Consider the following 12,949-nt stretch of genomic DNA (forward strand, 5'->3'; position numbering starts at 1 on the left):
CGTGCGTGCATGTTGGGGTCCCAGCGGGAGAATCGGCGGATCAGAGCACAACACAAACACACGTGACTTTTATACGGCAAAAGGTTGCGTAAATGCGCCGAGCGGACGGATTTGCCTCCGACAAGGACAACATTGCCAATCAGGTCAATAATAAGCTTTAATAACAAGATATCAGTGCAGAAAAGACAAACTTTTGAGCGGGTTCAAATTCCCATCATAACAATGCTAATACATGAACTGTCGTGCGTTTGGAAAATGCTTGGCTATCATTTGATGGGTCGAGTTTTGCAGCGTATCCAAAAGCAGAACGAGCGCCGTCAACGCCGTCGCACGACAAGTTCAACGCGCGCCCAAACAAAGAACCAAAGAAAGTAAAAAGACCCTGTTACTCCACACAAAACACACAACATGCTGATATCGTCTTGGCAAGCCCGAACCTTCCGCCAGGTTCTGCTTGGGAAACGGGTCGAGGGGCGCCGCCGCCGTGAATTCGAACGGCGGTGACGAGCCACAGACAAAGTCCATCCTTTAGCACGTTAGCAACGCTGGCGCTAACGCTGGCGCTAACGCTGGCGCTAACGCTGGCGCTAACGCTGGCGCTAACGCTGGCGCTAACGCCGGCGCTAACGCCGGCGCTAACCGCACGAAGTCCGATATTGCGGCCACTTGCGATCACCAACTCTTCCCGCGTACGCTTACTCAGTTTGGCTAACGCTAACTAGCGCCACGTCCAATCATCAAATCCACGGCCATATTGTGCCCAAATGGGACCCCCAAAAAAATCCCTCGTTGACTCCTTGGAGCGCTTCGTCTTCAATCCGTACGGTCAAGTTCTAAAAACCCGCAAGCAGCTTCACTACAAACAAAAACCTTCAGACCAAAAGGTCGGAGCTGCCGTCACCAGGGGGTTCTAGTGGGGGCGACAAGGGTTCCAAGTGGGCTCAAAGTGAGCCTTTCAAGATGATGTTGCTTCTCGTCACAACTGTGGAAGGTTCTACAAAAGGACTCTGTGAGGTTCTCATGGAGTCCAAATGGGTTCGAATGAGGACCTTGGGCTGTTCACATCAATGCGTCTCCGATGGGGCCGGCACGAGTGGAGAAAAAGGGTTTTCTTTTCCCAGACTTCATGGGTTCGACAAGAGTCGAGAATATGTGGGCCAGAGTCTGTATTTTGGTTCCTAGGCCAGTTCTAGAAAAAAAAAACACAACTGCTTCTAAGAGCATCTCAAAAGTTCTAAAGGAGGTCAGAATCTGTCTTTTGGAACCACATGGGTTCGAGAGGCCTCTCGGTCAAAATGTGCTCCTCGAGTGGAACTTTGTGTTACAACACAAGCGTAGCCAAATTGAAGACGGTCTTTGCGGGTTCTCGTGGTGACTCGCTGGCGTTCAATGGGCTCAAAACGGATTCAAAAGGAGACCAGCTGGGTCTAGTACGGGGTCCACTGAGAAGCACTAGTGGGTCAAAACGGGCTTTTCAGACTTTTTGGCTGTTTTAAAGCGGACTATGGGTTGCGGTGGGGTCATCATCGGTTCCCGCGGCGGCGACGTGGTCCTGATGGGGTCAAAGGGAGCATTTGGAGACAACGTGTGACAATATTTGGAAGGTTCCGGTGGAATCAGAAACCGAGTTCTGTATAGTCCAAGCAGTTTTTTGCGAGTTCTTGTCGTCACGCCCTCGCGTTTTGACGAGTCAATGTGGTTTCTGGAGAGGAATTTGATTGGGTACCGCAGGTGGTCGTATGGGGTCCAAAGAGGGTTTTTGACAAAGTGGGTCTCGATGCGGGTTGCGGTCAAAGTCCATCTCTGGAGATGGAGTGTTTTCCAAAACAGAGTTCTACTGGAATCAGAACTGCTTCTAATAAGGACCGCAAAGGCTGTAGTTCAGGGTCACTACGGTGGTTTGGACTCTGTGTTGCTATGGTACGGTTCTGGACGGGGAGCAAGTCTTGAATATTTGGGGAGGATTTTAGGACAATCTGACGGAGCTGAAGTGATTCTTCAAAGGGGTCTTCGTGGTTTCTGTGGGGTTCACGGTCTTCCGATACGCGGGTTCTAATCAGGCTTTCGTCGGTCCTTTGAGATGATGCGATTGTCAGGGTGTCAAATAAACCCGAGTGGGTTCGAGTCACTCGATGTGGGAAATCTTGCGGCTGAAAACGGCTTCGCGATAGGAGGCACGCGGCGACGGTCGGGACGAGACGAAGACGCGCGTCGGGGGACGCAAATGAAGCTTGCGGAAAATATCAGCATGATGTGAAACTCATTGATCTGATCAAACAATCGATACAAAATCAAAAGACAAATCGAATGCGGTTGGATGCACACGTGGCACATGTTGACCCGCTAAACAGACGCACTCGGCGCCATTCAAACGACGCGACGTCGTGAAGCTGCTGTACAAAAAAAAAAAGAAAAAATGCTACATGTCGCAAAAGTGAAAAGGACATTTCATCTTTTTCTACTTTCTTAAAGCGCAAACAAGAGAAAGAACAAAGAGGACGACGAGGACGAGGACGAGGACGAGTACTGGCCAGCCCAAAAGCAAGACGGCGAGGACCACGTACCGGGACACATTGACGCTACGACGCCGCCGCCGTCAACATTCCAAAGGCGCCACGTGCGCGTGTGCAAAAGCTCTACGGGGGGAAAAGTGGTCGCCGCACCGGAATTAATGCCTCCAAAAACAAAAAACAAAAAAAAGGACAGTCATTCTGAGGCGAGAGGCACAAATAGAAAAGTCAGAAAGGCAACTTTTGATTGACACGTCGGTGGGACAAGAAGATCGAGCTAAAAAAACAAAACATCCGAGGGACATCAAACGACCTCTTTGTCCAATGGCGGCGTTGGGCCTTTCGCGCGCCTCCGAAAGGTCGCCACAAATTCCGCTCAATCCGCACCGACAGCAATCGTGCCGAGGAGGATTACGGACACAGCCAACAACTACCGAAGGGAAAATATATAAAAAAAAGAAAAGAAAAAAAATATATGAGGCCATTTTTTTTTGTTTGTTTTTTAACCAAACACTTCAACGAGATCAAAACCCTGAGATCATTACAAGAAAAAAATTCAATTGAACGAGATCAAAGTGATCAATATTACCAGAATCATTTGGTCGATTTCAAAATCTTAATAATAATTATCCCACCCCCACATGAATAAAGTTGCAAGAATTAAGTGGAAATATTATTAAACACGTCATTTAAGGACAAAATGCGGCAGCATTTAATGAGGAGAAAGTTGTCGTCTTACCAAAAATAAAGCGGCCATTTTAGGACAACAATATTTAAAGAACATGTTTGAGAAAGTCTCAATTTTACAAGAGAAAAAAAATGTTTACAAAAATAAAATGATAGTTTTGAGAAATTAAGCCTCAATTTCTAAAAAATAAGAACAAATATATTACTATAATAATGACTTAATTGAACGAAAGAACTTTACGAGTAACCTCATAATATTATGAACAGAAAGTTGTAAAATGGAAAAAGTTAGGTTCATTTAAAAAAAAATTTTTGTCAACAATAAAGTTGTAATTTTAGAAGAATATAGTCGTCATTTTACAATACGTGAGTCGCAATTACCTCGTCATATTACAAAAATAAAGTTCTCATTTTAGTAGAGTGCAACAACGGTCATTTTATAAGAATACATTTGGACGACGAGAATTTTGATGTTTGAAGGAAAATCATTTGAATTTGACAAGAATAAAATTGGAATCATCCGAATGAAAGTAAAGTGACAACTGATATAGAAAAATAATACAGTGCTCATTTGATAAAAACAGGAAACATGTTACTACTTTTTAAAGATGACATTATTTGCTCAAATTCCAAATGTGCTCTTTTCGCAATACAAACAAATGATTCGGAATTTTGGAAATCTCAATTCTAATGTGGCCGTAATCCTCCTGTGGCGATCTTCATTGTGGTGACGAGTGAAAATGACAACAAACCGTTACAAAAAGAAGACAAAAAACACGCTGCGGTCGCGCGAGAGCAGCCGACAAAGTCCAATAATACGAGTGGAGCGTATCGAGGTTAGCGTGTTAGCGAAGAATGCATTTTGCGTGTGTGTGGATTCTTCGTCAGACCAAATAAAAGCTCAACATATGAAAGACGTTTGCTTTGAAACTTCGTCTTTAGCGAGCGCGTGACATCGGAAGGCAAACAAAAACAATCGTTATTCAGGATGATTGTTGACGTAAAAAAACGTTTGGACTTTCCACATGAAACTTTTGTCATGCATAAAAAAAGCTCTCTTTGGGATGCAAAATCGTAATAAAGTACAGGTTTGTGCAACGTTTACTCATTTGATAACCGCATCGGTTGTTTGGAGGCCTTGATGGCAATTTCAGCAAATCTTCTCCAATTTCTGCAAACCTTCACGAAAGAAGGCCGATGACGTTTGCCAACATCAGCTTTCATCCTTCGCCGATATTTGCCGATCTTCCATTCGTGTTATGGACCAAAAGCAGCAAGTGATTCTTAATCAATTGAAAAACTGTTTGAAGTACGTTTTTGAGTTTGAATCGAGGGTTGGACTTTTTTTCCCCTTCAAAATTCAAATTCAGAACAACAACAAAAATTGATTGTAATAATCTTTAGTTGCAGCCCGAAAATAAAGCCTTTTTGTTGTTGTTGATATTTTGGCTTACCTTTCATTCAAATCGGTCCAAATGAGCCACAAAAGGAAAGTTGTGAGCGCAACTATTTTCAAAAGGTTTTCTTTCCCATAGAAATGTTGTCTCAAATTCTGGTCCAAAAATTGTGAGTAGAATTCTGTGTGCGTGCGTGTGTGGCATTAGCATTAGCATTAGCCATACAGCTCGTGTCACGAGTGCGGGATTTAAGTCCCGGAGGGACGGAATGGCTGAAGGCAGATTTTTGTGAATCCCGCTGGAACGACATCACACCCCGACAACTAAATAAGGCGGGATGTGATCATGAGTTAGCTTAGCATGGAGGCTATCGGCGAGCCCGGAGTCCCGGCGGAGGCCCGGCGGAGGCCCGGCGGGGGCCCGGTGGGATGGGGTTGTTGTGTGGACCGGGGGCCTGGTTCTAGGTGGCCTGGTCCAAGGCTCGGAGCAGGTCGCAGCCTTGGAGGAGGTGCAGGCTGCCCTGCAGCGGCACGTTGACCTCGCAGTCGTAGCGGGTCAACTCGGGCAGGAAGGTGCGCTCCAGGGACGGGCCCAGCAGGTGACGGGCCACACCTGCAAGACGCGCATTCACAATGCAGAGAGAAGAAAAACAGATTTCAATATTTGGTGACATTTTTCAAAAATATTGATGAAATATGAACCATATGTATATTCAAATTAGAGCTGGCACCCCAAACCCAAGTTTCCCTCATGGTTTCGGGACTGGATCATCAAGCAGTCATCAACCGTCTTGCGATTGCGCAATAGTGAATCCTTGCCGCATGCTAAGCTAGCGAGCTAACCGGGGAGACGTTTGTTGTCGTGAGAGGAAAGCGCAAACTAACGGCACGTCACACATGAGTTGCCATGACAACTACTTCTTCTTTTTTCCCCTTTTCCCCCTTCTTCTTCTTCCATTTGGTGTATTTGACAGTATTATTCACAAACATGTATTACAATGACTTTTGTTTTGTTTTAAAATGTCATTATTCTTTCCCAATATTTTTGGAGCACCTCACCTGTCAGGTTTCTTGGATATTCAGACTTCCTGTGTTGCTGCAAAACGTCGAACGACGGAGGAGTCCCGTTGGCCGGCAACATCGCGCCGAGTCGGCGCCCTGGAGGACAAAATGTGAAGTTTGAGTTCAGAGCGAGACGAGACTCGTTTTCGTCAAATCACACAAGCTCGTACCAGACAAAGATCCGCCGCCGCTTTCCATGTCGGCCCTCATCTTCTTCCAGATGCTTCCTGATGTGGTGACGTCGCCCTGCTCAACGGGCGCACACGCACACACACACACACACGCGACAACAACTTTAATTGCATACAGGTTGTGAGAAAAGAGCGAAAGTTCGGTTTCCGGTTTGCAACCAAAGAATTCGACAAGTGGTCGTTTACAGTCAAGGTCAAAGTCATGTTCATCCGATTCGAACGTCGTTTGCGATTTATTTCACAATGTTTTTGGATGCACAGTCAAGCTGTAGTTCTTCCCCATAAAATCTGGAACGGATTTCTTTGGATTTGCATTTGATTTCTGCTTAGAATTTTGTACGATTTCAGTCAAGAAAATGCAGATCGGGAAAAAGATGCTCACGATGGAGCAAGCGCAGGGTTTGCCGATGTATTCATTCTTAATGATCTGGAGTTTATTTGTCAGACCGATCTGTGGAATCCCTTTCAAATGGTTCTGTAGGTTCCCGTTGCAAGTACGTGCTTGCAACGGGAAGATATTTTGCTGCCGGTTTTGTGGGAGGATTTATTGGCCATCGGGGAAACCAACAAGCGACTGGCATCGGAGGCGACTCACCGACATCTGACCGAAGGAGCGCTTGATGCTGTTGGCTGGACTCAGGTCTCTGTAATTGTGCACAAAATCCTCCAAGCACCTACACACACGCACACACACACACACACACACACACACACAAATGGAATTCGTCAACAACGCGGCACGAAACCCGAACATACGGCCCGGATCAAATGTGCCCCGTTTTGCAAAGCCTTCATCCTGAACTTTGACGACGAAGTAAAACGGAGCCCAAATAGAGACGAAAGATGAAGATACTTAAACATGTCCCTCTTTTGTCAGGTGCTGCAAACTTTGTGTGACGTTTCGAGTCATATTTGACCCGCGCCGACGAAAATAAGTGCGGGAAATAAAAGGGAAGTAACAACTGCCGTTGGCTCCACACGTTGTGGGACGTCGCATGGGTGCGATTCTCGTCCACAATGGAATTTGAAGAGAAAGCGACAAGTTGAGAGAATTTCCATCCAAAATCGTGCGAGCCATGAAGGAAGGGAGCAAAAGTATTGGGACAGGGCCAGGCGGGCACGCGCGGCTGCCAACTTGCAGTTCTTGATGATGTGACAAAAAGCAGCAGGATGACTTCGGAAGTCTTTTGATCATCTGCTCATATTCTGCCAACTGCTTCAAAACTCATTGGACGTTGGCCTCACAACAACGTTTTGCAATACTCATGTCAATCCAAAATAAAAGATTTAAAAAAACCAGAAGCTTTGGTGATTTCCAGAAAATGCGATCCATGAAAGACATTTTCAGTGAAAACAAGTGTGAAAATTGCGCAAGGAAAATGCGGTCACCTTTCTTTGCGCACGACGTGCAGCAGGTTCTGCTGGCAAGATGGCCGCCGCTCGGCCGGGTTGCCGGGGTAGGCCTCGTTGGCCGCCTGCCGCCGGTACGTCAGCAGAGGGTCCGGGGGCCACTGCAGGTTCTGAATGCCCCCCAACGAAGACAGAGGGGTGCTGGCGGGGGCTTGGTAGGGCGGATTCTGCACGTGCCCCAACATGTACGCCCTCACCCTGGGGTCCAGAGCCCCGGGACCCGCGGGCCGCTCCTCGCCCGCGGCCCAGGCGGGGCCCGGGGTGGGCGCAGCGCGGTAGAGGCCTTGCTGAGTGGGGGGCGAGGAGAGGGGCTGGAAGAGGCTGGCCACGTTGCTGAAACTCTGCTTTTGCGAGGGAGGAAGCGCGCCGAGCCCCGCGCCGAGCCCCGCGCCGAGCCCCGCGCCGAGCCCCGCGCCGAGCCCCGCGCCGAGCCCCGCGCCGAGCCCCGCGCCGAGCCCCGCGCCGAGCCCCGCGCCGAGCCCCGCGCCGAGCCCCGCGCCGTTCCCGTCCAGGGGCTCGTCGGGGACGATGGGAGTCAGCTGGAAGTCCTCTCCGTCCATGGGGATGTACGGAGCCAACGTCTCCAGGTCAAGGTCGCTCAAGTCCCGCTGAGAAAAAAAGCAACAAAAACAGAGCAAACACTTGCAAGTCAAATCAACATAAAACAAGGACGATGTCGAAGGTTTTGATGAAACGTTACAAAATATAAAGACATTCAATAGTATCGATCCCAAGGATCGGCATCCAGTCGATAACCGGCCTTATATTGCAGTATCGGGTACTCGCAACGAGGGCCGATATTTGTATTGGTTGAACGAAGACTGTACAAGCACATCTTCTGGCCACCGGATTTTTGCTTCCATTTTATTAATGAAAGAGTTCAAATGCAGAATCACAAACATTTGACAAACAAGACAATTAAAAACATTACGTTCATACGTGTCGTCATTTGGATACGAGAAACAATCAGTGGGTTTAAAGCCGGCAAATCGCATTCAGTAAAAGTGCGCATTAGGTATGATATCGTAAGATGTGAATATTTTGGGTCTGGTATTCGATCAGCAGACGGAGGCCAAATGGAAAACTTTTAAAGTCCACCTGCAGAAAATGCAACAATTTGGGAGACCTCCGTTTCCTTTGTTACCTCCGCCAGGGAAGATGAACACACACCTCAGTCTTTGCCGAAGCGTCTTCCTCGGTGTCCAGCGCAAAGAGCCTCTCCGTTAGCTCCGCCTTCAGGTCTCCGTCAGTACTGCTGTAGTATTCGCCGGGGCTGCTGGGCTGAAGACCACCAAAGTGCAACCACAAGTCGGTTTACATGCGTCACAAGGTCGCCTCCGCTACCGCAGGGGGCGCTGCGCTGCGCTCTCACCGTGGAGCAGCTGCTTAGACTCGGGGTGGCGCTGCAGGGCGGCGGCTTCTGCCGGGCTGCGAACGTGGCCGCGCCCGCGCTCGACACCGCGTCGCTATCTGGCGAAAGGGGGGCGCTCCTGAGGGTCTCGCCGGCCCAGGACGGAGTCCCCGGGACGGGCAGAGGGGCCACGGCGTGATGGGCGAACGCCACCGCCGCATGCCGGGACGGCTCCTCGAAATGACGACGACCTAGCAAATGGAAATCGGCGGTTGTGGTCAAAGTCAAGACCTCCAAAACAAGTGGCCAATATTGAGCGTAATCTCAAGCGTTGATTGATGATGCAACGTTGACGGTTGACGAAACGTGCTGCAAAGCGACCATTTTGGAGGCATCAGCAATATTTTTTTGTCTGCTATATACAATCTTGGCGTTTGAGGAAGCTTCAGTGATAACTTTTAAAGACTTTGACGACACGTCGAAGACCTCCTTCCAGTAAATAATAAAATAATCATTCAAAAAGAGTTGGCAATATATCGAACAAAAATGGCCAATCCTATTTTTCATATATTTTACTATCAGATTCAAAGACCCCTTACAGAAAACACCTCGCCTTCAATAAATGTGTACAAAATAGTTGGTGTGCTCTTACCAAATTAGTGGATAATATTTTGGTTTCACTCTGTCAAAAAACATTAAACAAAATTGAAGACCTTTCAGGAAATAAACACTATTTATTGATTTAACAAATTTTGGCAGTCATTTTTTTTATGCGCTACAATCTGATTTTAAGACCACAACGACACATTTAAGGCCCGTCCTTCATTTTTTTAGATGACATGCTACTAAAAATAAATGCAGTATATATATTTTTTAAATCATTTATTTGATGATTGTGTAAAGACCATTTCAAGGCCGTTTGGATCCAAATGAAAACCTCTCCCTCATAAAATAGAACCACTATGAGTGGGAACTATTTGGCAAAATTTGCCACTGATATCTTTTATGTGCTATACAAAATATAAATCAAAGACTTGGTGGATTTTTAAGGCCATGTTAATCAAATTTACGACCTCAACGTTAGCAATAGTAGTAATTGTTCATACATTTGTGTACTATTTGACAAATCATTCCATTTTTGGGAGTATTTGTTAATAACCGATTTTCAAGGATTTTGTCCATCAAACTGAAGACCTGCCGCGACCGCGCGCGTCCACTTTTTGTTTGTGTGCTGAAGTTGAGTCGTTTTGAAGTCTGACCCAAATCGAGGCTGATGACGGCGTCTCCGGGCGTGGGCGCCAGCCGGACGAGGTCCCGGGGTTCCTCTTTGAGCTTGCTGAAGAGCACCTCGGCGCCGTTGTCGCCGGCCAAGAACCCGCCGGCCTGTCGGGGCTTGAACAGCGACTCGGTCTGCTCCAGGGAGAAGATGGTGCTCTTCTCCTCAATATCACTGCCGAGAGAGAGCGAGAGAGAGAGAGAGAGAGAGAGAGAGAGAGAGAGAGAGAGAGAGAGACAGGGAGAGAGACAGAGAGAGAGAGAGACAGAGAGACAGAGAGACAGAGACACAGACAGAGAGAGAGACAGAGAGAGACAGAGACAGAGACAGAGAGAGAGAGACAGGGAGAGAGACAGAGAGAGAGAGAGACAGAGAGACAGAGAGACAGAGACACAGACAGAGAGAGAGACAGAGAGAGAGACAGAGAGAGAGAGAGAGAGACAGAGAGAGAGAGAGACAGAGAGAGAGACAGAGAGAGAGAGACAGAGAGAGAGAGACACAGAGAGACAGAGACAGAGAGAGAGAGAGAGAGAGAGAGAGAGAGAGAGAGAGAGAGAGACAGAGAGAGACAGAGACAGAGACAGAGACAGAGAGAGAGAGAGAGAGAGAGAGAGACAGAGACAGAGAGAGAGAGAGAGAGACAGAGAGAGAGAGAGACAGAGACAGAGAGAGAGAGAGACAGAGAGACAGAGACAGAGAGACAGAGAGAGCGAGAGAGAGCGAGAGAGAGAGACACAAGCTTTACTAAAAATCACAGCAGGTAATACTGACTCATTCCTCACCCTTTCATCTCTATCACTGTTTTTTTAGAGTGGACTCTCAGGCTGAAACGATTAATTGAATACTCCTTAATCACGGTAGAGTACAATCGTATATTATCGATTAATTGTTTAGAGACCTTGCTAAACTTCAAATTGTCTATAACCTCAGAAATTCAGCCTCTCAACAATCCAAAATGAGGGCTGCAACTCATAATCATTTTAATCATCGATGAATCGATTATTTTTGCAATTAATGAATAATCGGCCCTTCAATCAAAAACAATGAGCAATTTGGCAATTATATGTTAAGCAAGGTGTCGAAATGATTAATTGATTGAAATAGTCAAGTGTTTGATGAGTCAGCCAAATTCACAAACTCTAATTTGTTAGCTTGAGTGCTGTCAAAGTAAAAGCAAAGAGTCAACGCTGGAGTTGAACTTGAACTTAAAACCTTTTTTTTTTTTTTTTAACTTAGGCAATTATGCTACGCGGCCGACGAGTTGCTTGTCGAGTTGCACATCGTTCATTACTTTTCAAGATGCAATCTCGGACATGCCGAACGCACCGCACGAGGTGCGACACGCTCGCAACATGTGCGGCGTCTCACCTGAGCACGTAGTTGACGCAGATGATGCACTGAGGCTGCGAGTTGCGTCCGTTGTAGATGACGGTGCCTTGCGTCTCCACCCACACGAAGCCGCCGCTCTTTGCTAGCATGCGGTACCGACCGCTCACTGCCTGACCTTTGCTGCACACTATAAACAAAACACACACACACGCATTGACAACATCACAAATGATACGTCACATTTGTTTTTGTAACTTGACCGACGACCTCGAAAGATGGCGTTCAACATCCACATCTGAATTGGGCATCAGAAACTCAAGTACGAATTGAGCCGGGCCCCAAACGAGGCGGTCTTAAGTCAAAGTGTGGCCTCACTTGAGTTTTGCAGGCCTTGATATCATCAGATCCGATTTTTCTTCATGAAAATATTTAGCAGTTTGCCTACGCGGGACCGCAACATTGCAGAATGTTTTGGTGGAAGGTATTGTGGACATGATACGTTGTGGTTTTTGGAGGTACATTTATTGGCCGTCATGCCCTGCCAGGTGGGAAGGGAGAGCCACAGTCACGAATGCACTTTTCAGCCATTTATTGAAAGCTGGGACGAGACTCAAACACAAGAATGAGAGAAAGAAGCAGCCTTGCGAGGACGCCAGGTCGTTGACCCATCATCATCATCATCATCATCATCATCATCATGAAGATGATAAAGGAAGAGGAGCAAGTTCAACAGACCCACACAATTCATCAATTAAATGACATGTTGACACGTGTGTGTGTGTGTGTGTGTGTGTGTGTGTGTGTGTTCGTCTTACAGTTGAGGTGACTCTTGGTGACGCTGTCAGAGTCCAAAGCGTGATAAAAGTCGTAGATGGAGCGACCCAGCAGATCATCTGGAGTGTAGCCCACCAACTCCGTCACCCTGGAACGCACATGCAAGTTAATACACATCACAACAGACAAAAGGCACAGAACATTAATGAGAAACTGAAAGAATTCAAGAAATACAGAAAATAAATGCCCTCCCCAAGTAAATGCTGTTAGGTAAAAAAAATATGAAAACAACAAAAACAGAAAAAGAAAAACCCAACTTATTTGCTGAATTTTTATTATGTCAGTTCAGTCCCCAACCCCAAATCTACTTTCAGTGAGCAACTGCCAAAAAATGTTGACACCTCCCTCAAATAAACACCCCCTTTTTCGCATCAGGAAATTTTGCAATTTAGCATTTTTGTGGTACACAATTTGCATCAAATCTGGCACCCTCTAGTGGCCACTCCATCATGCTGCACTGGTGGCCAATGACGCACGACCTTTTGCCAGGAAGCACTTTTCACCAAGTCAAACCTCCTTTTATGTTCGTGCGTGCGTGCGCGCGCGCGCTCTAACGAGTGCCAGCACCTTCAATAACCTCATTCACTTAATTGGACGCAGGATTTGGCCACTCGTAAACCTCCCAAAAATGGTCTCAAAAGAAAAATGGGCCGCTTGTTTGCAGTTGAGTCACGCAAACGCACACGCGCGAGCACACGCACACACATTAAACCTTTGTCCTGCATGAGCAACTTGAAAAGATTATAAGACTGCATGCACAAGCTTGTGTCACTTCAATGCGTGTGTGTGTGTGTGTGCGTGTGTGCGTGTCTTCGTATGCCAGCAATAAGAGAAAAATGATTTAAAAGCAGCCTCCAAGTAACACTGCAACGTCGTTGCCACGGAGACATTAACAAGGCCGAT

The 12,949-nt window shown here is 46.9% G+C and overlaps 1 protein-coding gene across 1 annotated transcript in view; it reads right to left on the reverse strand.

Moving 5' to 3' along the window:
• Positions 1-139: 139 nt before the first annotated feature.
• epas1b (endothelial PAS domain protein 1b) overlaps positions 140-12,949 on the reverse strand; it is a 28,351-nt gene continuing 15,541 nt past the window's right edge. Inside the window, exons 7-16 of the mRNA XM_086092455.1 lie at positions 12,028-12,134; positions 11,252-11,399; positions 9,867-10,057; positions 8,629-8,858; positions 8,427-8,537; positions 7,236-7,864; positions 6,442-6,520; positions 5,826-5,901; positions 5,653-5,751; positions 140-5,206 (exon numbers count right to left, since the gene is read on the reverse strand). Coding sequence (XP_085948581.1) covers positions 5,055-5,206; positions 5,653-5,751; positions 5,826-5,901; positions 6,442-6,520; positions 7,236-7,864; positions 8,427-8,537; positions 8,629-8,858; positions 9,867-10,057; positions 11,252-11,399; positions 12,028-12,134 — 1,822 coding nt within the window. The 3' untranslated portion in view covers positions 140-5,054. The remainder of the gene's footprint in view (positions 5,207-5,652; positions 5,752-5,825; positions 5,902-6,441; positions 6,521-7,235; positions 7,865-8,426; positions 8,538-8,628; positions 8,859-9,866; positions 10,058-11,251; positions 11,400-12,027; positions 12,135-12,949) is intronic.

The sequence above is a fragment of the Leptonotus elevatus genome, chromosome 13, assembly GCF_054856555.1.
Source record: "Leptonotus elevatus isolate MCC_2025b chromosome 13, RoL_Lele_1.0, whole genome shotgun sequence".
NCBI classification, from domain to species: domain Eukaryota; kingdom Metazoa; phylum Chordata; class Actinopteri; order Syngnathiformes; family Syngnathidae; genus Leptonotus; species Leptonotus elevatus.